At 43.5% G+C, this 27,684-nt stretch overlaps 1 protein-coding gene across 13 annotated transcripts in view; it reads left to right on the forward strand.

Moving 5' to 3' along the window:
* Positions 1 to 27,684, forward strand: part of MTSS1 (MTSS I-BAR domain containing 1) — a 240,799-nt gene that overhangs the window by 170,472 nt on the left and 42,643 nt on the right. For all 13 annotated transcript variants that reach the window (XM_067467292.1, XM_067467300.1, XM_067467293.1 and 10 more), the window contains exons 4-6: positions 4,148 to 4,232; positions 6,089 to 6,180; positions 14,252 to 14,326. In XM_067467292.1, coding sequence (XP_067323393.1) covers positions 4,148 to 4,232; positions 6,089 to 6,180; positions 14,252 to 14,326 — 252 coding nt within the window. The remainder of the gene's footprint in view (positions 1 to 4,147; positions 4,233 to 6,088; positions 6,181 to 14,251; positions 14,327 to 27,684) is intronic.

Raw genomic sequence — 27,684 nt, forward strand, 5'->3', positions numbered from 1 at the left:
AATGAGAAAAAGGTGGTTTGCAGTGATCTAGCTACCCAAAATTTGTGAATTATTGTAAAAGCAGGATCCTTACCATTAATATGGATAATTAAACATTTTTATTGTGTTTATGTATGCATTTGTATGCATATTAGTGAGAATTTGCATTTTTTTTGCATAATATATTTGTCTTTGCTACAAGGTAGATAGAAGCCCCTGTTGGCACAGTGGGTTAAAGTGCTGAGTTGCTGAATTTGCTGACCAAAAGGTCGCAGGTTCGAATGCAGGGAGCGGGGTGAGCTCCTGCTGTTAGCCCCAGCTTCTGATAAAACATGCAAATCGAAAACTTGCAAATGTGAGTAGATCAATAGTGGTGGGAAGGTAATGGCGCGCCATGCAGTCATGTCGGCCACGTGACTTTGGAGGTGTCTACGGACAGCGCCGGCTCTTCGGCTTAGAAATGGAGATGAGCAGCAACCCCCAGAGTCAGGAAAAAACTTTTACCATTTACAAGGTAGATACAACACCTGTTCACTGTTCTACCGATCATCACTCAGAGGTTGGCTGACATTGAGCGACAAAAACTGGCTACCAGTATTAAAAAAGCTCTAAAATTACAACAGCAAAAAAACAGAGGGAAAACAATCAGGGACATCTAATCACCTCTCAACAAAAGATTGCCCCAGGCACTGCCAGGCCATCAAATGCAAATCAAGGTGGTCAGTTGAAACAGTCACACCTAGCTCCAGCAGACAAGAGTTCTTTGTCCCACCCTAGTCATTCCACAGATATATAAACCCATTTTCCTAGTTCCAACAGACCTCACTACCTCTGAGGATGCTTGCCATAGATGCTGGCGAAACGTCAGGAGAGAATGCCTCTATTACATGGCCATGTAGCCCAAAAAACCCTACAATAACCCAAAAACTGGATATTGTGTGCTTCTGCTTTTACAGGACCCAGTGCCGTATTAGGTATTATAGCATTTATTGTGTACATGTTTCCATTCCTTTAATCTTATTTGCACTGAAAACACAGGTGTGTACAGATTGTTTATAGCCGCACAGTGCCTTCCACATTTTATTGTTGTTACAATTGGCAATAGATTTAATTGGCATCAGACATTCAAGGCAGTGTAGATCCAAAATATTGTTCTAGTAGAGGAAACGTCAAGTAAACAAAACCAAACTGGTACTTGTTGTTTGCAACACAACAAAATGGAAAATAGAATTGAATATTATTGTGATGCTTGAACAATTGAGTGGGTGGCATATTTATAAACAGCTAGTTTTGCGGTTCTGTTTCTAAAGGCTATTTTTTTATTGTGTCAGAAGCAACTTGAAAAACTGCAAGTCTCTTCTGGTGTGAGAGAATTGGCTGTCTGCAAAAACGTTGCCCAGGGAACACCAGGATGTGTTGCAATCCTGTTGTAGGCTTCTCTCATGTCTCTGCGTGGGAAGTTGGAGCTGACAGATTGGAGCTCAGATTCGAACTGCTGACCTTTTGGCACAAGGGTTGTGCCACTGCAACGTCTTAAAAGTTTTTGATCTGTTGAAAGTGACTGTGGGCAAATGGATGACTTTTAAAAAATGACTTATGTGTGTGAACTATTACATATAGTTCACACGATAGGGAGCCGGATTTCCAAGTATTGATCTCCTGTTAAATCCCAGATTAATCCTTGTTATTGTGAAGATCTCCAAAGATAATTGTATAAATTGATTCTTCACAGGTAGTGATTTGGCAGAACTCTGTGAGACTTCTATGTGGATGCAGATGCTCCAATAAATCTCCCTTATTTTCTTGCTTAGTGTAGAATTTAGATTAAATGGCTAGCTGGGTCTGATGCATGTCCCACCTTGGCGTCCAAGGTTTGGAGCTCCTAGTGCCTCACAACAAAATGATGCAGTCCAGATAACAATGAGGTCGAAAATAATTGAAAATGCAACAATTACAAAATAAGGGCAGCATTGGGTTGCTGTGAGTTTTCTGGGATGTATGGCCATGTTCCAGAAGCATTCTCTCCTGATGTTTTGCCCACATCTATGGCAGGCATCATTAAAGGTTGTGAGGTTTGTTGGAAACGAAGCAAGTAAGTGGATTGTTGTAGGTTTTTTCGGGCTATATGCCCATGTTCTAGAGGCATTTTCTCCTAACGTTTCGCCTGCATCTATGGCAAGCATCCTCAGAGGTAGTGAGGTCTGTTGGAACTAAGAAAACGGGTTTATATATCTGTGGAATGACCAGGGTGAGGCAAAGAACTCTTGTCCGTTGGAGTTAGGTGTGAATGTTTCAACTGACCATCTTGATTGGCATTTGATGGCCTGACAGTGCCTGGGGCAATGTTTTGTTGAGAGGTGATTAGATGTGCCTGATTGTTTCCTCTCTGCTGTTTTGCTGTTTTAATTTTAGAGATTTTTAAATACTGGTTTCCAGATTTTGTTCATTTTCATGGTTTCCTCCTTTCTGTTGAAATTGTCCACATGGTTGTGGATTTCAATGGCTTCTCTGTGTAGTCTGACATGGTGGTTGTTTTGTTCTGGCTACCAGTATTAAAAGTAAGGTTTATATATCTTCAGCTGCGGGGAGAAAGGCCTGTGTTCTATCTATGAATATACCGATGAACTCCAAGAAATATTGAAAAAAAGACTGATTTTAAGAACAGCATTGGGTTGCTGTGAGTTTTCCTGGCTGTATGGCCATGTTCCAGAAGTATTCTCAGGCATCCCAGAGGTTGTGAGGTCTGTTGGAAACTAGGCAAGTGAGGTTTATATATCTGTGGAATGTCCAGCATGGGAGAAAGAACTCTCGTCTGCTTGTGAATGTTGCAAATGGCCACCTTGATTAGTATTAGGGAGCACACAACTCCTCTGCTGCACCAGCTCCACTGGCTATCAATTTGCTACTGAGCACAATTCAAAGTGCCTATAAAGCCCTAACAGTTCTGGCTCAACTTACCTGTCCGAACACATCTCCCCTTATGAACCATCCAGAACTTTAAGATTGTCTGGGGAGGCCCTGCTCTTGATCCCACTATTGTTTCAAGTACATCTGATGGGGATGAGAGACAAGGCCTTCTCAGTGGTGGCCCCCTGCTATGGAATGCCTTCCCTAGGGATATCAGATCGGCCCCTTCCTTTTTAACATTCCGAAAAAAGTCAAGACTTGGCTTTTTGAGCAAGCGTGTGCAGATGCAATGTAACAGACATAGGCAAATGGAACGACTGGACGATGTGACTGGACACTGTTTTTAACAAGGAGGCACTAATGATATATGTTTTTGATTGTTTTTACTTGTTTTATATTTATATTAATGTTTTAATTGTATTTTTTGGTCTTGGTGCTGACTGTAAACCGCCCTGAGTTGCCTGCGGGCTGAGAGGGGCGGTATATAAATATAGGGAAAAAAAAATAAAATGCAATTTTCGTTTGTGGGATTAACATAACTCAAAAACCACTGGACGAATTGACACCAAATTTGGACACAATACACCTATCAGGCCAATGAGTGACCATCACTCATAAAAACACTGAAAAACACAGTGGAAGAGACATAAAAAGCCACAAAAACAAAAAAGACATTACAACGCATACAGAAAACTACATATATACGCAAACACACATATATATACACATATACACAAACATATAAATACACACATATACATATATAGGTAAAGGTAGTCCCCTGACATTAAGTCCAGTCATGTCTGACTCTGGGGTGTGGTGCTCATCTCCATTTCTAAGCCGAAGAGCCAGCGTTGCCCGTAGACACCTCCAAGGTCATGTGGCCGGCATGACTGCATGGAGCGCCGTATATATGTATATACACATATATACACACACAAAACACTTACACACAGACTGGGCCACAGCAACGTGTAGCAGGGGACGGCTAGTAGTAAATAAATGAATAAATCAGGCCTAGAAAACTAATGTTGTGAGTCAAATTTGTCTTATCTAGTGATCCCGAACCTGTGAGTCTCCAAATGCTGGACTAAGAGAATCGTTCCCTGTTGAGGATATTGCAAATTAAAGCCAAACTACACCCACATTTTGAAAATCACTGTTCTAACCTGTGATTTAAATGCCACTTTCTTTCTTTAAACACTATTTGAAATAAAAATATTATAATATTATTTCTCCTTCTCTTTTGTCGTTTCTTCAGGTGCTACCAGAGAAATTGGTTCTGCTCTGACCCGAATGTGCATGCGGCACAGAAGCATCGAGTCCAAGCTCAGGCAGTTTTCAAGGTGAGCCATCTGTGCCAATGCACGGACGGGAGTTTGGAAATCGCTCTTCATTAGCTTCTGGACTGAAGTCAAGAAGTAATTGGTACACAACCCTTTTCATTCAAGGACCAGATGAAATTGTTTACTGGGGCCAGTTTCCAGCCGGCCTCTGCCTTTCTGTCGCTGGGAACACCCTTTTCTTTTCTCTCCCCAAACAAACCGGGCTTTGTGAAAGAAGGAGATTTTCACTGCCCATCCTGAGAAATTGGACTTGCTGCTCCGAGACTTTTTCCAAATTATACACCAGGAATTCCTGTCCCTTGTGTTACTGTAGCTCAGCAGTGGGTGAAGAATGCCAAAAGCCAAGGCGTCTAGTATTGAGAAATTGAGATTATTGTGACAATGGCTATTATTGCGTTGTTGTGAGTCTTCCAGGCTGTATGGCCATGTTCCAGAAGCATTCTCTCCTGATGTTTCGCCCACATCTATGGCAGGCATCCTCAAAGGTTGTGAGGTCTCCAGAATTTTTCTGGAACATGGCCATACAGCCCGGAAGACTCACAACAATCCAGTAATTCTGGCCATGAAAGGATATTATTTTAACGGGTTTGCTCATACGTATTATCTGCTGAATCTCTCTCGTGAATGTGAGAATTTCTATTGCATGTTGGCTGAGAAATTTGGGATAGTGAAGCCTTCTCAGTGTTGGGATTATGTAGCACATTTTTTTTTGTCATGTCAGGAGCGATGTGGGAAACTGCAAGTCGCTTCTGGTGTGAAAGAATTGGCCGTCTGCAAGGACGTTGCCCAGGGACGCCTGGATGATTTGATATTTTTTATCATCCTTGTGGGAGGCTTCTCTCATGTCCCCGTATGAGGAGCTGGAGCTGATAGAGGGAGCTCATCTGCCTCTCCCCGGATTCGAACCTGCGACCTGTCGGTCTTCAGTCCTGCTGGCACACGGGTTTAACCCACTGCACCACCGGGGGCTCATAATATTGCACATAATCCTGGACCATTCTGTCTTGGAGCTGATGGAGATTTTAGTCTAAACTATCTGAGGAGTACCTAGTAGCTTGCTACCTTAGCTACAAACAAAGCCCACCATCTACACTGCCGTATAATGCTGTTTAAATGCATTGAACTGTATTCTGTGGATCTGCAGTGCCATATAATGCAGTTCAATGCAGTTATATGACAGTATAGATTGGGCTCTGCATCTTGTGGTGCCAGAGCGCAGTCTGTTCAGCACCTTCCAGGTTGCCCAGTCTTCTGGGTGCCCAGGGAGAAGTCTCTCATGTGGTATCAGCCATGAGTTGAGGTTCCGGGTTTGAGCCTGCCACCTTTGGACTCTTGCTTGCTGTGATGTTCCTGCAATTTTCTCTGTAGATCTTAGGAAGCTGTTTCTTGATTTAACGCATTGTCTTGCTGGCTGATATCCAAACAGAGGATGGGCCAGAGATGTCACTGCCTTGGTCCTTTAATTACTGGCTGCTACTTCCTGATGGATGTCAGGTGGTGCAATACCGGCCAAACAGTATAATTTCTCCAGTGGTGTTGGGTGTAGACATCCTGGAATATTAGAGCCACATCCACTGTTTTAATACGATGAGATGTATTCCACGCTGGGCATGTGTATTCAGCAGCAGAGTAGCAAAGTGCAAGGGCAGATGTCTTCACTGTATCCAGTTGTGATCCCCAGGTTGTGCCACAACCAGATACAGCGATTGTGGCACATCCTGGGGATCACAACCTATAAAAGGCAACATGGATGATAGAGTTTCAGAAAATTCAATATCATTCTTATGGATAGATCCATATTGACTATTTCCCTGCAAGACTTGACTCCTCTTTGTGTTTTTTCTCCACAAAACTAGTGCTTTAATTGACTGTCTGATCAACCCACTTCAAGAGCAGATGGAAGAGTGGAAGAAAGTGGCCAACCAGCTGGACAAAGACCATGCAAAAGGTAATTAATAATGGGTTGAGGATAGAGAGTGAACAGAGTCTGCCGAATAAATACGTTGCTGTTGTGTTTTTATTAAAACGGAGTCTGTTCCCAAACAGTTTTTCCTTCTTTTGTTAAATTTTTCTCAGAGATCTAATTTTTGGATAAATAATATTGTATAATGAAATCTATACACGTAATAAAAGTGAAAATATGTATGTGTGTATGTGGCTGGAATGTCCACTTACACAGACAAGCTCCTGCCTCCACAAACAGCTATAGCTCCCACTGCTTAGGAGACACGAATGGCCCTCCCTTCAGTGACATTGCAGGTTATAGCGAGCACCGTGAACTTGTCCAACAGCCCTTCCAAAGTCCTCTATAAACACCACAGTGCCCACCACCCAAGTGGAGGCTTTCATACAGGGACAATTTCATCCTAGATTTTCTATTTTTCCTCCACCACAGACATTCCAGTGTTTCTTACTCTCTCCATTGGTGTGGAATTTGCATGACCCCGCCCACTGCCTCTCCCTTAAATCTTTCCTATATTGTTCTATGGCACACAGCAAACAGAAGAATTTATCAGCAACTGAGGCTTGGAGAGAATTCATCATAGGAGTTGTAGGTACTGGGATGTATAGTTCACCTGCAATCTAAGAGCACTCTGAACTCCATCAACAATGGACCTGGACCTAACTTGTCACACAGAGCCCCCATGACCAGCAAAAAATACTGGAGGTCTTTGGGGAAAATTCACCTTCATTTGGAGAAATTGTTGTTCGCCTATATTCAGAGAGCCCTGTGAACCCAAACACAGATGGATCTGGACCAAACTTGGCACACATACCTGATGTGCTTAAATTTGATTAATAGAGGGGTTGGGTGTGTGTGAATGGACGTTCCTTTCTGGGAATTGTAGTTCACCCACAACCATAGAAACTGTGAGTTTCACCGATGTTGGATCTGTATTGATAAATTGATAAATTTGGGGGCGTATTGATAAATCGATGTACCTGGACCACACTTGGCACACAGAATACCCATAACTGACTCCACCTACTGGAGGGGTTTGAGGGGACTGACTCACCATTGCGGGAGTTGTAGTTTACCCTACAGTCAAAGAGCACACTGAACCCCACTGATGACACATCTACAGCAAACTTGCCCAACATAACAAATTTTAAGTACTGATGGAGCACTTAAAACCTGGTATGATGTAAGTTGTAGTTCACCCACATAACCGTATGCATTTCGTACAATTAAAAACTGACTTTTTCAAATAACCCAGGTAACGCCGGGCATAAATAAAATAAAATATAAAGTAGATCAGTTTATTTCACTGTGAGTTTTTGTGGACTTTAGTGTAGCTTGTGAAGATTTATGCTGAAATACGTTGATTGTTTTGGTTATCTTTCTCATTTTAACAGGAACGTAGTATTCACTAACTATGTCATAATGGGGCATTGGCCATCAGGAGTTGATGCAAGATATTAGCAACGTCTTAATTCCAGAGAGCAAATTGAAAATCTGGGGATGACATTGCTCTTCTAGGCATGAGCAATCTATGGTTCTAAATGTTTCTAAAGAACTTACAAAACTAGAGGGCGTTGGTGCTTTGCTTCTAAAGTGTTGCTATAGTTCTGGTGGTGAAAATTTCAGAACTCTAACAAAACTTGCAAAATTTCATTATAAATGGCAATTCCTAATTGGTTCTGTCATAAAAACCGCCAATAACGAAATAATAATGAAATTTTGAAAGTTTTGTTAGAGTTCTGAAATTTTCACCACCAGAACTTTAGCAAAACTGTAGAAGCAAAACACCAGCACCCTCTAGTTTTGTAAGTACTTATACCACCATTTAGAACCATGGATTGCCTATGCCTACTCTTTACTACCTTTTTTATCTTTTTTATAGCTGGAATACCACTGTTTAACAAAGGTTGAGGCTAACTAAGTTGTATACGATTTAAGCCCAGCTTACTTGTCCGAACGCATCTGCCCCTACATCCCACTTCGCAATTTAAGATCATCCGGGGAGGCCCTGCTCTCGCTCCCGTCAACAGCGCAAATGGGGCTGGCGAGGACGAGGAGCAGGGCCTTCTTGGCTGTGGCCCCCCGCCTATGGAACACACTCCCAAAGGAGGTAAGATCTGCTCCTTTGCTCCTGACCTTTAGAAAAAAAATCATGGTTCTGGGACCAGGCCTTCGGACAATAGATGTATGCAGCATTTAGTGGGACAAGGACTGGAACGGCGACTCGACTGATGAGATTGTTTTATTGTTTTAATAACTGTTTTGATATTTGATGATGTACTGTTTTTAATATGATTTATGTTTAAAGTATGGCTTTAATATTGTAGTTGTAAGGCATTGAATTTTTGCCATTATCTGTGTGTAAACCGCTTTGAGTCCCCCTAGGAGTGAGAAAAGCGATATATAAATACTGTAAATAAATTAATGTTTAACCACTCTCTCAAACCCAAATTTTAATATTCTCCATTTCAAATCCTCAGTGAATGAAAATCCTAGTTAATTTAGCAGTAGCTAATGCTCGTGTTATAAAATTCACTGATAAGTGGAAGTTGGTTGGCATAATAATTCTTCTAGGAAAAAGGAGGGCTTGCAAGGTTGGAGTGTATTTTAACGCCCAATGTCAGGAAACCATTATTGTATTGGCATCAACAGGACAGGTAGAACCTGCCCTCTTTTACACGAGTAAGCTGATATGGTTATTTCATACCGAGGTCTCCTGCCAATTGTTCTATGATTTATATGTGTTTAAGCACTCCACCAAGTGGCGAGAGGGTGATACAATCAGAATTTATGGACCTGAAAGGTTTCCGTGGCTAGCTAAACAGTATAACTATTTGGCCCCCTTTTGATGCATTTGTAGTAATAGTCTCCATAAAGTACTACTGATTTCCTAAGATGAAATTTATTTATTTATTTTATTTTATTTATTTATCGTGTCATCTGCAACCAGACCATTGTATTACATTTCTAACAGAACAAAACAAACAAACAGATAAAAAACCCACAAATTTTGCAAACTTGGTAGTTGATTAAATGTCCTTTGACCAGTTTCTGGCCACTTGGAGTGCCTCTGGTGTTGCCGCAAGAAGGTCCTCCATCATGCATGTGGCAGGGCTCATTGCAGCAGGTGGTCAGTGGTTTGCTCTTCTCCACACTCACATGTCGTGGATTCCACTTTGTAGCCCCATTTTTGAAGGTTGGCTCTGCATCTCGTGGTGCCAGAGCGCAGTCTGTTCAGCGCCTTTCAAGTCGCCCAATATTCTGTGTGACCAGGGGGGAGTCTCTCATCTGGTATCAGCCATTGATTGAGGTGCTGGGTTTGAGCCTGCCACTTTTGAACTCTCGCTTGCTGAGGTGTTCCAGTGAGTGTCTCTGTAGATCTAAGAAAACTATTTCTTGATTTAAGTCATTGACGTGCTGGCTGATACCCAAACAAGGGATGGGCTGGAGATGTCACTGCCTTAGTCCTTTCACTATTGGCTGCTACTTCCTGGCGGATGTCAGGTGGTGCAATAAGATGAAATGAAGTCATGATAAGACCTGCTCTTGATGTATTTTTAACTGCTTTTTTATTAATCCATTTCATACTAAATTGAAAAAAAAATATAAAGACCCATTGCAGCTTATTGTTAATATAGTCAAAAATAAACCGCAACAGAATGTTAAGCTGCTGCTTGGAAACAATATTGTCTGCCTATTTGGCTCTTTTTAATGACTTCTGCTCCTAATGGCTTGTTTTCAAAAATGTACTTTTAATAATGAATGTGTTCTCCAGTTATCTGTTTTATTGGTTTTTGAGTATTTTGGCACCTTAAAAGCTAAGAGTTGTTACGCTGTAAGCTTCCAAATACTTCTGTCCATTTAGCCAGATATGCAGTGTTATCCTGAGATGTAACAACAACAACAATAATGCCTTTTATTTTCTACCTAATGGCATAGATCAGTGTTTCTCAACCTGGAGGTCGGGACCCCTTAGGGGGTCGCGAAGGGGTGTCAGGGGGGTCGCCAAAGACCATCAGAAAACCCAGTATTTTCTGATGGTTATGTGGATTCCATGTGGGAAGTTTGAGCCAGTTCTATCGTTGGTGGAGTTCAGAATGTTCTTTCATTGTAATGAACTATAAATCCCAGCAACTACAACTCCCAGAAGTCAAGGTCTATTTTCCCTAGGCTCCACCAGTGTTCACATTTGCGCATATTGAGTATTTGTGCCAAGTTTGGTCCAGATCCACCATTGCGTGAGTCCACAGTGCTCTCTGGATATAGGTGCACTACAACTCCCAAACTCAAGGTCAATACCCACCAAACCCTTCCAGTGTTTTCTGTTGGTCATGGGAGTTCTGTGTGGCAAATTAGGTTCAAATCCATCGCTGGAGGAGTTCAGAATGCTCTTTAATTATAGGTGAACTGTAAATCCCAGCAACTACAACTCCCAAATTACAAAGTCAATCCTCCCCCAATCCCACTAGCATTCACATTTGAGTGTATTGGGTATTTGTGCCCAGTTTGGTCCAGTGAATGAAAATACATCTTGCATATCTGATATTTACATTATGATTTAAAACAGTAGTAAAATGACTGTTATGAAGTAGCAACGAAAACAAGGTTATGGTTGGGGGTCACCACCACATGAGGGACTGTATTAAGGGGTCACAGCATTAGGAAGGTTGAGAACCACCAGCATAGATGTTTTGGGATAGTGGGGGCAGTAAACATTAAGGTCAAATGATCGCAAAAAGCAGAGACAGTCCCTGTTAATAACGCTGTCCTTTCACACAATACTTTTGTATTACCAGCAGCAGCTGTTCTGTAAATTGCTGTTGCTGATAACAGAATTGTCCTCGTCTGTGCTTTAGGATTTCATTTCCTTCTGACCTGAACTATTTATCTTCCTGCAAAACATGTGTTTGTATATAGTCGTCCCCCTCCATCCATGAAATCAATCATCTATAGCTTGAAAATAAGCAAAGCTTGAGCCACTTTGAGTCTTGTTTTTTAGAGATAAATAGTAGGATATAAATAATAGTGATAATAATGATAATAATAATTGATTTTCCACTATATATAGAGAGAGAGAGAAAGAGAGGTGCTGGTTACTGACTGTAATAAACACACACACACACATATTACATTATTTTCTCCACCACTGTACACAAAGGGACTTAAGCATCCATGGATTTTCATATTTATGAGGGATCCTGGACCAAATCCAACTGATTCTGTATATGAAGCTCAGGATAAAGCTTTCGGTTTCTAGTGAAGCAAAATGCAATGCAGAAACAAATTTGTTAGACTTTTATTATTGCGGGATTCTTCTGGAATTTACAAAAATGTATTTGTTGTTTGTGAGGTGTTAGAAGTACTAGTCAGGCACAAAATTTGCACATAGCTGCTAGTTTTTGGACACAACATAAGATGTAGATTGCAAATAAAAACACCAGTAAACAAATAAAATACACGATCTGCTTGAGGCTCAGGCGTCGGCGGTGTCCGGGTGGGCTTTTGCACAGCTAAGACTTGTGCGCCAGCTGCGACCGTACCTCGCAAAGGTTGATTTGGCCGGGGTGGTCCATGCCTTTGTCATCTCTAGATTGGATTATTGTAATGCGCTCTACGTGGGGCTGCCCTTGAAAACGGCTCAGAAATTCCAACTGGTTCAACGGGCGGCGGCCAGGATGTTAACTGGCGCTCCTTACAGAGAGAGGTCAACCCTTCTGTTTAAGGAGCTCCATTGGCTGCCATTTACCTACCGAACCCAATTCAAGGTGCTGGTGCTTACCTACAAAGCCCTAAACGGTTTGGGACCTGCCTACCTGGGTGACCGCATCTCCGTGTATGAACCCGCGTGCTCCCTTCGTTCATCCGGAGAGGCCCTGCTTACGATCCCACCTGTGTCACAGGCGCATTTGGTGGGTACGAGGGACAGGGCCTTCTCTGTGGTTGCCCCCCAACTCTGGAACACCCTCCCCAAAGACATTAGACTAGCACCCACGTTGCCAGTCTTCAGGAAGAATCTGAAGACCTGGCTATTCCAATGTGCCTTTCCGGAATAGGATAATCTCCAGCACTACGTCCCAGAAGCACTTTATTAGAGTTTAAGACTCTCTGCACATTGCACTTGCCCGGAAATCCAACATACCACCTGCCACACCCAGCACTTTTTAACCTGTACCCATCACTGGCCCGGCCCTGGTTTTTTATTGCGTAATGATGTATTGTTTTGTTATTGCTTATGTTTTAATTTGCTTTAAATTGTACAGTTATTGTTTTGCTGTTGTTGTGTTGAGGCCTTGGCCTTTGTAAGCCGCATCGAGTCCTGCGGGAGATGCTAGCGGGGTACAAATAAAGTTTAATAATAATAATAATGAGTAACTAAGCAGGAGACTACAACACTAGTGATAATGATAACTATTTCATTATGTTTAGTACTTTTAAAAAATACTTAAAGTATTTAAAATGCTGAAATGCAAAGTGCTGGTGTTACCTATAAAGCTCCAAACAGTTTGGATCCAGGCTGTTTGTCTAATCGCATCTCCCTGTACAGACTATTGCATGCACTGCGGTATACAGAGGAGACCCTCCTCTCAGTCCCACCCCCATTACAAGCTTGGTTGTTGGGAACGAGAGAGGAGGCCTTCCCTGCGATCTTTTCCCGTCTCTGGAACTCCCTCCACAAAGAAATAAAAACAGCTCCCACCCTCCTTTCCTTTAAGAAACTTCTAAAAACTTACGCACTTTAGTGTATGGAGAGGAGAAGGACTAGGTCACTTTAAAACAGTGGATTGCTGGCTTTACCATTTGTATTATATGGTTATTATGATACATCTTAAATGAGCCACTGGTGTCAGCCATTTTTAATGTAATTTTTTTTCTTTTTCTTTTAGGGTGTATATTATAACGTTTACCCATGTTTTAGTTCTATGTCTTAGTGGATTGCTCCTGTTTCGTTTTTATTTCGATACTCATTTTTTTCGTTGTAAGTTTATTGTTGTTATTATCTATTATCCTGTATTATTTTGATGTGTTTGTACGCATGTTGAGGCATTGAATGTTTGCCTTTTTGTGTGTAAACGACCCTGAGTCCCTCCAGGGAGAGAGGGCGGTCTAGAAATAAAGATTATTATTATTATCATCATCATCATCAATTTTTTTTGTCATGTCAGGAGCGACTTGAGAAACTACAAGTCGCTTCTGGTGTGAGAGAATTGGCCGTCTGCTAGGACGTTGCCCAGGGGATGCCTGGATGATTTGATGTTCTTATCGTCCTTATGGGAGGCTTCTCTCATGTCCCCACATGAGGAGCTGAAGCTGATAGAGGGAGCTCATTCGCCTCTCCCCGAATTCAAACCTGCGACCTGTGGGTCTTCAGTCCTGACGGTACAGGGGTTTAACCCACTGTGCCACTGGGGGCTCCATTAATTAATTATTTAACATTAATTATTTAACAATATTCATCAAACTACAAGAAAGGAGATTCCATCTGAAAATGAGGAAGAACTTCCTGACTGTGAGAGCCATTCAGCAGTGGAACTCTCTGCCCCAGAGGTGTGGTGGAGGTTCCTTCTTTGGAAGCTTTTAAAGAGAGGCTGGATGGCCATCTGTCAAGGGTGCTTTGAATGCAATATTCCAGCTTCTTGGCAGGGGGTTGGACTGGATGGCCCATGAGGTCTCTTCCAACTCTATGATTCTATAATTCTATAATATAGGTTGACCCCTCTATCCATAGGAATGATACCCATAGTTTCATATATTCAACAAAATGTCTTCTCTAGCCGTTTTCTAGGTCCTTCAGGTGATTCAATGGTATGCTTCTGCTTAAGGTTCACCATAAAGTTACCTTAGGTTATATACTTGCTGCAAACCAAGCCTCATTCAGCTCAGTGGGACTTGTCTGAGTGAGCAAGTATATGATTGCACTCTTAAAGTATATATCTTTCCTGCATAATCTTCACCAGCTTCGGCTTCTAGCAATGCCAGAAATAGCCTAGTGTTTCAAAGCACATTATGCCATTGATCTCAAACGTGTCACAATACAAACTGTTTTTGTCTCTTTTAGAATACAAGAAAGCCCGCCAGGAGATAAAAAAGAAATCCTCAGATACACTGAAACTTCAGAAGAAAGCAAAGAAAGGTAAATGTCCCCATTGTTTTTTTTCTTTTTATGCTCTACATGACTTCCTCCATATTTGATTTGAAGGAATATATATGTATCACAGACTTTAATAAATTATTTGAATATATTGATTTGTTATTATTGTTAACTCTTTTCATCTTGACTTTGGTTTATCAGTGAGAGACCTCCAAGAGTCCTGAAGTGCTATCAATACATTCAAGTAGCTAATTATGTATATGGTTCAGGTTTTAATTGTATTGTGTTAGTTTTATTGTGAGGCACTTTGATCCTCTTTTTAGAGACAAAAAATAGGATATTTATTATTATTATTATTATTATTATTATTATTATTATTATTATTATATTGTGTTGGTTTTATTGTGAGGCACTTCGAGCCTCTTTTTAGAGAGAAAAAGTAGGATATTTATTATTATTATTATTATTATTGTATTGTGTTGGTTTTATTGTGAGGCACTTCGAGCCTCTTTTTAGAGAGAAAAAGTTGGATATTTATTATTATTATTATTATTATTATTATTATTATTGTATTGTGTTGGTTTTATTGTGAGGCACTTTGAACCTCTTTTCAAAGAGAAAAAGTAGGATATTTATTATTATTATTATTACTATTATTATTGTATTGTGTTGGTTTTATTGTGAGGCACTTCGAACCTCTTTTTGGAGAGAAAAAGTAGGATAATAATAATAATTATTATTATTATTGTATTGTATTGGTTTTATTGTGAGGCACTTTGAGCTTCTTTTTAGAGAAGAAGTAGGATATTTATTATTATTATTATTATTACTATTATTACTATTATTGTATTGTGTTGGTTTTATTGTGAGGCACTTCGAGCCTCTTTTTAGAGAGAAAAAGTAGGATATTTATTATTATTATTATTATTATTATTATTATTATTATTGTATTGTGTTGGTTTTATTGTGAGGCACTTTGAACCTCTTTTCGAAGAGAAAAAGTAGGATATTTATTATTATTATTATTATTACTATTATTGTATTGTGAGGCACTTCGAGCCTCTTTTTGGAGAGAAAAAGTAGGATATTTATTATTATTATTATTATTATTATTATTATTATTATCCTATTAATATGTTCTTATTATTATTACATACACATTCATAAGTATCGTTCCATGGTGAGAATTAGATGAGGCACTTGATGTATATGATTATATACATCCATTACACACATTAGATGTCTTATCTAATACCCACCATTGAGCAACGCGTAGGGATTTGCGCTCTTTTCTAAAGTCATTAGATTACCAACATCTGAAAAGGTCTCCATATCTTGCTTGTGCACCCATTCTTCTTAAGGAGCGCAGCAAATGTTTCAACTTCGGAGAGGATTACTGTAAGAGTCACAACAATCAAAGCCTTGCCTTTGGGCGTATTCAATTAGAGAGAAAGAGAATGCTCATTGTTTCTGGAAGTAAACAGGAGTAATCTGAAGAATAGCCAAGAGCAGAGCCTACTGAGGAACAACGACATTTAGTCTGAAATATTGGACGAATGAAATTTTCCACCGCAATGCACCCCTGCATTTCAACTTGATCTTGAGTGTGGCTTTGTTCACCTTTTCATTTTTGATCTTTAATTTCCGTGATCTAAGTCAGGCCATGAGCTATGATTTCAGAAAGCTTGGGTTGACCTGATGGATGGTTAGGTCCCTGTATCATCTTGTGCCTTTCAAAGAGCAGTCCTCTGAGGGCATCTTACCCAGTTTCCCCATCCAAAAAGCATGGGTCTGGTGTATCCACGCCCACCTAACTCTCATCGCTCACATTTGGTGTCCAGTCTCCAGATTGGAAAACGTAGCATTGTTGCATTGAGATGGACTTGTGCTGGAAGCTTCTTTTGATCCATTTACTTCAACACCTGGGTGTAAGGCTTAACTATGGTAAAGTGTTCTAAAAATAACTCCCTTTCATCTCAACCCACAAATTTTGCAGAGTATTTTATAACGATGTAAACATTCTTGGAAAGCAGACGTGTCATTGTTAGCACCATGCAGCAATTTACATTAGCAAATTGCTTTCCTACCCTTTTCTGTGTTCTGTCTGTAAACAGTATGACTCCTACCGTCACCGCTGTTTGTTGGGTGTTTGTAACATGCAATCATATTGTGCTGAGTAGGAGGAAGCTTGGATGCAACTCATTCATGTGAATGTATCGGTATTTTTCCATATGTAAACCACTAATGGATTCTAATGACGGGTATAGGTTCAGGGCTGGCCTTCCCCCAGAAATCATAGTGATATATGTTCAAGGCTCCGGAGCAGATGTGTGTTTTGTGTGGAGCCCTGCATGCCTACTTGTCCAACACCCCTATATCCAACGTGTCGTTGAAAGCTTTCATGGCTGGAATCACTGGGTTGCTGTGGTTTTCCAGGCTGTATGGCCATGTTTCAGAATGCTTCTGGAACATGGCCATACAACCTGGAAAACACACAGCAACCCACCCCTATATCTCTTTTGTATTGTACAAAACTGGTTAGATGTTCTGGTTTTTGGTTTCAGTCAACCATCTTCTCAATTTAGGGAAGAATAAGATTGAAGAGCGGTGATCCTATTGTGTCACCTAGAGATGCTCCTGTAAATACTAAGCCTTGACCTGGTATAAGAATCAAAGTTTAGTATTAGAAATGGGAACCCCATAACACTATGTAATATGATTTTTTCCCCAAGTTATAATTCTCATTTTTCTTGTCGTAGTCTACTGTGAATCGCACATATGGTATTCCTGCGCCCGCGCAGGCCCAGTTTCGGAACCTTCTAGAAATCAAAAGCAACAATCTGACCCCTCCTACCCCCTCCCTCTCCCCCCCTCGGGTATATAATGCTCCTGGGCGGAGCCCACCACCAGTTCTCTTTTTTCCGCCAGACAGTAGGCACAGTTAGAGAACCTTTTTGCAAAATTTTTTTTCCTGATACGACTTTGGACTGGACTTAGACTTCTCTAAAATCTGTACCCCTGACTAAGGACTACCTACGACGATTCTTTGCCTCCCGGACTGGACATGGCGACTTCGTCTTTTAAAAAATGCTCGGTGTGCCCGAACGTCCTGCCGGACAATGATGGACACGACCTCTGTTTGGCCTGCCTGGGTGAGGCCCACCTCTCCCAGGCCTGCACCATCTGCGTGGCCTTTACGCCGCAAACCCGCAAAAACCGGGAGGCGCGCCTTAAAGCGGCGCTTTACGAGCGGGCCTTAATGCCTTCTGTGCCCGGTGGGCCGACTAGGCCTCAACCCGCCGCGGCGACTACCAAAGCCCCGAGTGGCCCGCCCAAGAAAAAGGCCAAGAAGAAAGACCAGGAGGGCCGCCCCTTGGGGAGTTTGGCAAAGCCTGCCTCAAAGAAAGGGACAAGGCCAGCGGGTGCGGCTTCGTCGGCTGCCTTACCTCCTTCAGCTGGGCCCATGTCTCCACCTCCGGCGGGAGGCCTGCAGCCTCGTGGTGAGGCCTCTCCCGCGGTCGCGCATGCGCGCTCCGCGGGATCGACTCCAGGGACGGCCCCGACGCCGGCGACGCCGCCCCTCCCTTCACCCATCCAGGCGTCGACGTCGCTCCTGAGAGGGGCGGGGCTTGGATCGACGTCCCCGGGCGTGATCCAGGCGGGACTCCCTCCCAGCTCAACTCCACCCATCCGAGCTGGGGGAACTCCCCGGATGGAGACGGAGCCAGGGGAAACCTCCCCCGAAGCGCTCCCGGCTGCAGCCCCGATGAGCTCGACACCGGCCGGTGTCGAAGAGGACGACCTCCTCCCAAGGGGCGGGGCGATCCCCCAGCGCCGAGAACGCGCTTCGGGGATGAGCAGCTGCCAAGAGGAGAGAGAGAGAGAGCTGCTTCCCCAGCCTGCGCAAGAAGCCTTGCTTTGCCCCAGGAGGCTCCGATACCGAGAGCCTCTCCAGGGGGCCGACGCTCGAGACGCCGTCGTTCCCGCTCCCCCTCGAGGCGAAGCAGAAGGGGTGAGAGCCGCCGAGACAGACCCTCAGCGAGGAGAAGGTCCCGCTCTGCGTCATCCTCCTCCTCATCGTCATCATCATCGTCATCCTCCTCGTCTCCCTGCTCCAGGAGATCGAGGAGAGGCCATCGGGCAAGAAGGTCTCGCTCCGTAGCCCCAGCCTGGGGGCCATATGGGCCACCGCCATACCCCTACCCTGGGATGTGGCATCTGGGGCCCCCGGGGTCATTGATGTATGCTCAGCACAGCAACCCCCGGTCTTTAGGTCATCAGATGGACGCAATTCCGGGAGTGCAGCAGAGAGGTTATGGCACCTCAACGACTGTATTTGCTCATCCCAATGTGGCACCACCAGCGGGGACCGGTATGGCCCCGACATTGCCTGACCCATCTCTGGGGGCTGGACGACCCGATTGTGTTGACCGTCCAGGTGTTGTTGACTCTTCTTGTAATGAACTGTTGAGTTGTACTGACCGTTCGGAGACTCTTGCTACTAATGTAGCGGTGCCGGCCCGGCCGGGCCCGTCGGCCACACCTGTCATTTCTCAGGACATGCCGACCCCAGATGGAGAACTAATGACTGTGAACCCAGAGGATTCCGACTCCTCTGCTGATTCGCAGGACTCTAACAGACCCCAGCCAGCAGGGGAGCCGGAGGCGTTGCCGCCAGACTTTAATAAATTCGCTTCACTTGTGGACAGAATGGTGAAGGCACTAGACCTCCCTGCTCCCAGGGCCCCGGAGCATGTCGAGGACCCCATGTTCCCGTCAGAGGAACAGGTCACCCCAACCTCGACTACCCTTCCCATGCTACCATACTTGTTAAAATTGGTGAAGATTTTAGAAGTGCCTCCTGCAAATGTTCCCGCCACCCCTAAAAGAGTAGACACTCTATACAAAATTGACCTGGCCGATGCGAAATGGGTAAATAACCCGCCGAAGCCGAACACGGTGGTAGCAGAAGTGGTCAAATCTAAACGGCCAAAGGGAACCCTCTCGGCACCTCCAGACAGAGAGGGAAAGAAAGTAGACTCCATGGGAAAGAAGGCCCACATAGCGGCGGGTCTCTTTACGAGAATGGCACACTATGCCACTTATATGTCGGGCTATCAGACCTTCCTGTGGTCTCAAGTGTTGCCATATTTGGATAAGTTGCCCGTAGAGGAACAGAGATTCCCGAAGGCCCTACAAACAGAAGGAATCCTACTTGCTAAAGCCCAGAAGGATTTCGCCAAGCATTTGGCGGAATCGGCAGGCCACCTTTTCGCTACGGCCACGTGCATTAGAAGGCATGCTTGGCTCAGGACGGCGAATTTATCGGAAGAGGGCAAGGCCCTAGCCGAGGAACTCCCACTACATGCAGGGGGTTTGTTTAACCCGGAAACGGATGCCACCCTTAAAGAAAAACAAGAGGTACGCCAGGCGGCCAATAAGTTTGGCTATGCCTGGCAGCCGTTCTATCAACAAAAACCCAGATGGCAGGGCCCCGCAAACTCTTACCGTAAGAACACTAATAATAGTAATAATAATTACCAGGGCCCCTTCAGAGGGAGAAATGCATCCTCCTCTAGATACCAATCGAATAGGAGGAATTCTTATTCCCCCAGATCTCGATACCAACCGTATCATAATAAGGCAAAGAACCAAGGTGCCTCAAAGAAGCGCCTTTGATGTGCGTCTTCCTGTTGCCCCTAGTTTACCTCCTCCTGCTACTGTTCCCGTTGCTGGGAGTTTACGGGCCACGGACCCGATTGTTGCTTGCCCTTCCCCTGCTGAGGATGACTCTCCCCAGGACCCCCCGCTATTCGGGGACAGGCTGGCGCCCTTTTACAACAACTGGGCGGATATTACGTCTGACGAGTGGGTTCTTACGATCATCAGAGAGGGCTACTCTATAGAATTCAAAGGCATCCCTCGGGTGGGCACGCTCCAAGTTACCCCCCCCCCTCCCCAGTTTTGACGCAGGAGGTTAATACATTGTTAGAGAAAGGGGCCATCTCCCCGGTTCACCCCTCTGAATATCCGATGTGTTTCTTTTCAAAGTATTTTGTTATTGACAAACGTGGAGGTGGCTACAGAGCAATTATGGACCTGAGAGCTTTAAATAAAGTGGTTTTGACCAAAAAGTTTCGTATGGTCACGTTGTCGTCTATCTTGCCCCTGCTAGCACGTGATGACTGGTTTGCCACGATTGACTTGCGCGACGCGTACTTCCATTTGTCAATAGCGCCACACCACCGCAGATTTTTATCATTCATGGTTGCCCAAGAGGCATTCTGTTACAATGTACTCCCCTTTGGTTTGAGTACCGCCCCCCGGGTCTTCACTAAATGTATGGCGGCGGTCGTTGCCCACCTCCGTACGCTGGGAATTGTAGTTTTTCCATATTTAGATGACTGGTTATTGGTCTCGAAGTCTTACTCCCAATTACAGGACCATGTCCGTATTGTTTTATGTCTCCTACAGCGCTTGGGATTGCTGGTCAACCAGGAGAAGTCTCTGCTGAGACCGGTTCGCCGTATCCAGTTTGTTGGAGCTCTCCTGGACTCCATATCGCGGAGGGCGTACCTGCCGTGGGACCGTTTCATCGCTCTCCAGGACCATATCAGACTAGTTCTACATTCACCTACCATTTCAGCCAAACAAATACAAGTTCTTCTGGGTCACATGGCGTCCACGACATCGGTCACCCCCTTTGCTCGTCTGCGCCTGAGACCCCTTCAATCCTGGTTCGGGTCGAATTTCAACCCGATCAGAGACAACCCGCAAACCAGATTAGCACTTCCGGAGGAAGTCCGCTTTTCTCTTTGGTGGTGGACACACCCCCACAATGTATGTATGGGTTTACCCTTCCAACCCCCCAGCCCATGTTGGACGATTACAACAGACTCCTCACTCACGGGATGGGGCGCACACATAGGAGATCTCATCGCAAGCGGAAGGTGGTCTCCGGAAGAGTCAAAACTGCACATAAACGCTCTAGAGCTTATGGCAGTGGAAAAAGCCCTAAAATCCTTCGAGCAGCTGATCCACAATTCAGTGGTGCAAATACTGACGGACAACACGACCGTCATGTATTATCTAAACAAGCAGGGGGGCACGCACTCGAGGTATCTGCTGGAGCTCACACTACGAGTATGGGATTGGTGCATCCAGAGGGGCATCTTCCTGACGGCCGCTCATCTGCCGGGGGAAGAAAACTCCCTCGCAGATGCATTGAGCAGGAGTCCTCTGAGTCACCACGAGTGGTCGCTCCACGAGGAGGAGACAACTCGCATCTTCCGGGCATGGGGAACTCCGGAAGTGGACCTCTTTGCAACCCCGGAGAATGCGAAGTGCCCCAAGTTCTGTTCGAGATGGCGAACCTCGGTGGGACGGAATTGCCTGGGAGATGCGTTCCTGAGAGATTGGGGAAGGGAGGCGACCTATGCCTTTCCTCCTTTTCCCCTGTTATTGAGGACGGTGGCCAAGTTGCGAGAGGACAGGGCGTCATGCATCCTGATAACCCCGTGGTGGCCACGTCAACCATGGTTTGCCCCGCTCCTGCAATTATCCGGGAACACTTTCAGGAGGATCAGGTGCAGGGTGGACTTGCTGTCCTCCCAGCGAGGGAGAGTGCTGTACCCGGATGTACACCTTCTGAAACTCACGGCTTGGCGGGTGCAGCTGAGATAACTACCTCTTCCCATTCTCTCTCTCAATCGGTTTTGGCTATTATTGAGGCGGCTCATAGACCGTCTACCAAACGTTCCTACATTTTTAAGTGGTCACGCTTTAAGGAATATACGAGCCCGAGGGGTTGGGAGCCCGAAAGGGCACCAATCTCCTTGGTCCTGGAGTTTTTGACTTCTTTGTATGAAGCGGGGCTGTCAAACTCTTCGTTGAAATGCTATTTGGCAGCTATTTCGTGGTTCCGGAGAAAAGTGGGACTTCCCTCTTGTTTCGCGGACCCAATGGTAAAATCGTTCTTTAGAGGTCTTTCTAACATCAGGCCTTCAGTAGCACCTGTAGTCCCCGCTTGGGATTTAGAGTTGGTTTTATCATTTTTGACGAAACCACCCTTTGAGCCGTTAGCAACTGCGGACATAGCTTTCCTCACTTGGAAAGTTGCCTTTTTGGTGGCTATTACGTCAGCAAGGAGGGCCAGTGAATTGTGTGCCCTTCGAGCAGATCCTCCTTATCTGAGATTTCATAAAGATAGAGTGGTATTACGTACAGATGTTGCTTTCTTGCCCAAGGTGGCAACCAAGTTTCATATGTCCCAGGAATTGAACTTACCTTCCTTTTTTCAGAACCCTGAGACCCCTCTGGAAAAGAATCTTCATTTGTTGGATGTGAGAAGAGCTTTGGCCTTTTATGTGCAGAGGTCTGCCGAGTTCAGGAAGTCTCCTAGACTTTTTGTGAAGTACCGGAAGGATACCAGGGGACTCCCAGTGTCCTCTCAACGCTTCTCTTCGTGGATAGTTTCGACTATTCGGCGTTGTTATTTGTTGGCAAGGAAGGATCTTCCTCTTCAGGTTCGGGGTCACTCTACAAGGGCTATGGCCGCTTCAGCGGCTTTTATGAAGGGTGTCCCTTTGGATATGGTGTGTCGGGCAGCTATTTGGGCTTCCCCCAGCACATTTGTTTCGCACTATAAGTTGGATGCGGTTTCTAAGAGGCAAGCTGATTTTGGTAGAGCGGTGCTTTTTTCGGCAGTGGCATGACCCCGCCGGCCGCTATGTTGAGCTTGCGAGTCTACCATATGTGCGATTCACAGTAGACTACGACAAGAAAATATGGGTTGCTTACCTGTAACCGTAGTTTCTTGAGTAGTCCACTGTGAATACGCACATCCCCGCCCTTCCTCCCCTCGGATGTCATGCCACGCCTTCTGGCCAATTTGGCGGAAGAGAACTGGTGGTGGGCTCCGCCCAGGAGCATTATATACCCGAGGGAGGGAGAGGGAGGGGGTAGGAGGGGTCAGATTGTTGCTTTTGATTTCTAGAAGGTTCCGAAACTGGGCCTGCGCGGGCGCAGGAATACCATATGTGCGATTCACAGTGGACTACTCAAGAAACTACGGTTACAGGTAAGCAACCCATATTTCTAATTGGTTCTATCGTAAAAACATGGAAAAAGTTTATTAAACTGCAAAAACTTTGTTTTTGTGGGACATCCTGCAACACATTTTGCTATAGTTTTTCAATGAATATCTCATAGAGCAGTGTTTCTCAATCTGTAGGTCTCCGGGTGTTTGGCCTACAACTCCCAGAAATCTCAGCCAGTTTACCAGCTGTTATGAATTCTGGGAGTTGAAGGCCAAAACATCTGGGGACCCACAGATTGAGAATCACTGTCATAGAGTTTCAACCAATTCAACCTAGTTTGTGACAGCCACAAAAACAAAGTTTCTGGAGTATAGCAACTACTTTCAAAATAAGTATCACACCATTAAACAGGAAATAACACTTTCAACCAGAAACAGATTTTTTAAAATTTTTGTTACATAGCATTATTTAACTATCAAGGGCAAGATCTGGTAGGATTGCTGTGGTATCTGAACTTTCTGCCTACTTGGATACAGAGGAATCTATACCTCATCTCTGCAAACTTTGGTATGTTCTCAAAACTTAATCCACAGAGTTGGGAAACTCTTTGGAGCAGGATTAGTGGAGCACAAGTAGTATCCCATTGTTGGACTCAAGTAAGGTAGCCAGACTGAAATTGGAAAGAGTAGAAGAATGAATGTCAACAGGTGTTACTTCTTATGTAACTTGATAACTAGCAACAAAACCTGGAATCTCCTCTTATTCCCATCCATTAAAAGTGTAAGAGTCCTCTCTGGTTTTCAGACTAGCATCTCTAGCTTTAGACCAGAGGTATACATCTTCAGACTGGAGGACGGGACACTGTCTTTTAGGGCAGATGTTCTCAAACTTTGGTCCTATCGAGATTCCAGGCTTCAACTGCTAGAGTTCTTGACTATTGTTCCATGCTGGTTGAGACTTCTGGGAATTGACATCCTATACACCTGGAGGACTGTCAGACACTGTTCTAGGGCCTAATAGTCTGACTGTGATATCTTTATGACAATATCTCCCTAGCACAGTGGTTCTCAACCTGTGGATTCTCAGGTGTTTTGGCCTACAACTCCCAGAAATCCCAGCCAGTTTACCAGCTGTTAGGATTTCTGGGAGTTGAAGGCCAAAACATCTGGGGACCCACAGGTTGAGAACCACTGCCTTAGCAGGTAAACCCATTCAACTCACCTGGTATTTAAAGTAACGGTAGTCATACAAAAGTTAAGGAGGGCATTCATGTTCTTTTAAATTTATTTTTCAATTCAGTGTTGATATCCGCTTGAATGCAGCTCCAGTTGTAATGGCAATTGCCTTTATCTTTACCTCCCATGTTGTTTGTATCCCCATAACAGTTAAAAAGCAGAGATTGGATTTTCCCCATTTTGCTTTTATGGAATTGGCATTATCACTCTATTAGAAGCTTGAAATGAGAAAGACAAAAACAACGTAAAATGAGCTACACGGTATTTTTTTTTGTGTTCCTTAAATTCACCATACATCTAAGGACTCTATTTTATTATAACCTGGAGTGTTTTTTAAATAAGCAATGTTCTAGTAAGCTCTAATGTAGAATTAACTCTTGCGGAGCTTTAGCTTGATTGAAGCTTAAACTACCTGAAATTTTTGAAATGCTATCGTGTTCCAAATAGTATTTGGGAACGCTTGTGAAGAATTCCATCATATGTATGTGTGACTCATGTCCAGCATATCAAACATTTGAGTGCTTTAAAAAAAATTCAGGAACCAGACTGTTTTTCTTGCCTTTTTCTCCCATTGGCATTATTTTTTATTGTATCTTATGTCAATGTTATAGAAACTAAGGAGAGAGGGAGAAAACAGATAAACATTACATGTATTCATGTGTATTACATGTGTTAATCTGGATCAGTATACTGATAGATCTTGTAGCACCTTAGTCTACATCAGTGGTTCCCAGCCTTTGGTCTTCCAGGTGTTTTGGACTTCAGCTCCCAAAAATCCCAGCCATCTTAACAGTTGTTAGGAATTGTGGAAGCTGAAGTCCAAAATGCCTGGAGGACCAAAGGTTGGGAACCACTGGTCTGCATATTGCATCTGATGAAGTAGACCAGTGGTTCTCAACCTGGGGTCCCCAGATGTTTTTGCCCTTCAACTCTCAGAAATCCTAACAGCTGGTAAACTGGCTGGGATTTCTGGGAGTTGTAGCCCAAAACACCTGGGGACCCACAGGTTGAGAACCACTGAAGTAGACTGAAGTTCACATATTATGCTACCAACTTCTTTCTTTTGGTCAATCTCAAAGACGCTATTAGAGCTATTCATATATTTAGTAATTGTGGAAGCAAATAGTGCTGTGGATTCATGACTTTCCTGTGCTTATTATGAAGCCAATGTTTGAAGAGAAAACCATAGGTTATGTGACTTCACATTCAAGAGATTCACATGGCTGCATAGAATAGGTAATTTCATCTGCTATTGCTTGTTACATGGTTGCATGACAAGCAACATGTGATGTAATTTCCTCTCATATACAATTATTAAAGGAATTGGAGAAGTCTCATGTTTTCAATATAAAAACCCCAGGGAAGCTTTGATAAGGCATGGTTCCTGATCTAATGGAGCATTGTACCCATTCAGATCTTTCCAGTAAATATAGGAAGGTCAAACGTGGATGCAATGACCATTCTCTTTGACAGACAGAACTCTTGAATGTCTGTCATAATTCAGTTTTACACAATTCAGTGTGTAAAAAGGACCCAGTCTCCATTCTGTTGGTGTTCACTAGTTTAGATGGGACAGTCCAAAAGGCGGACCTAACCTTTTGGCAAACAATAACAACCACCCAGTATTTCTTCACGTTGTCAACAGGATGTTGGTCTTTAGAGAGTTTGACATGCTTGTCTTACAGAGGAGAAAACTGACGACACAATAGCCATTTTAATAACAGAAGGGATGTCATGTAGACCAGTGGTTCTCAACCTGTGGGTCCTCAGATGTTTTGACCTTCAACTCCCAGAAATCCTAACAGCTGGTAAACCGACTAGGATTTCTAGGAGTTGTAGGCGAAAAACACCTGGGGGCCCACAGATTGAGAATCACTGATGTAGAAGATGAAATGGACTTCTTTTCAGTTTCTTGAGAAACTAGACTGAGAACCAGCAGATTCAAATATAAGAAAAGAGATTCCACTTAACCATTAGGAAGAACATATTTACCTTAAGAACTGGTTGACAATGGTGTAGGCTGTTGGTTGTCATCATATGGAAGCCTTTAAACCAGACATGGGCAAACTTTGGTCCTTCAGGTGTTTTGGATTGGTAGGCTGAAAGGAATTGTGGGAGTCGAAGTCCAAAACACCTGGAGGGCCAAAGTTTGCCCATGTCTGTTGTAAACAGACAAATCTAGCACACTCATCTTCGGCCAATTGGTTATGAATGGTTACACTTAGCATTGGAAAATGAGAAGAACAGAAAATGGAAATCTGGCTTTTGCACTCAGCTGACGTATGTGTGCAATTATCTGTAATCTTACAGAGATGGTGTCCAGTCTCTGTAAAAAAAAAACCTGTTTTCTTTGTCCGGTTATCTGTTTATTGTAGTTTATTTTTTTCAATTTGCCATGTCTGCCATACTAAATGGCAATTTGTTCCTCATGTTTTCTGTGCATTTTTGTGGAAACTACATAAAGGAGTATTTATACATTTCTCCACGTGCAACCAATTGCTGCATTGTTTTCTGATGTAATTGCATGTGTCTCTATATACAGCCTTGCGTTTTAGGTTGTGCCTTTACCTAAAGCTCACAATAATGTTTAAAAAAAAATAAAATGAAATCATAAGAGTTATAAAAATGTGTATTACAGTGGAAGTATATGCTGTTAGGGGAAACTACCCTAAAATAAAGCAGAGCATCCAAAAACAAACAGAATACAAAAACTTGAGCATCAGCTCACTAGCGAGCAGAACGTAAAGTGCTGTGTGGTATGACTGTAAAAAATTTAGAACTTAGGAGGTAAACATGCATAGTCCAAGCTTTAAAAAAATCACAAAAGGTTTATCTATATAAATAAAAATGTAATGTTCGTCTGTGGGATTATGATAACTCAAAAACCACTGGACAAATTGCCCCCAAATTTGGCCACAAGACACCTACTAACCCAAGGAGTGACCATCACTCAAAAATTTGATTTTGTCATGTGGGAGTTGTAGTTGCTGGGATTTATAGTTAACCTACAATCAGAGAGCATTGTGAACTCCACCAATGATGGAATTGAAGCAGATGTGACACACAGGACTCCCATGACCAACACTAGAAGGGTTTGGTGGGCGTTGACCTTGAGTTTTGGAGTTGT

The sequence above is a fragment of the Anolis sagrei genome, chromosome 4 (assembly GCF_037176765.1).
Source record: "Anolis sagrei isolate rAnoSag1 chromosome 4, rAnoSag1.mat, whole genome shotgun sequence".
In the NCBI taxonomy this organism is placed as follows: Eukaryota; Metazoa; Chordata; class Lepidosauria; order Squamata; family Dactyloidae; genus Anolis; species Anolis sagrei.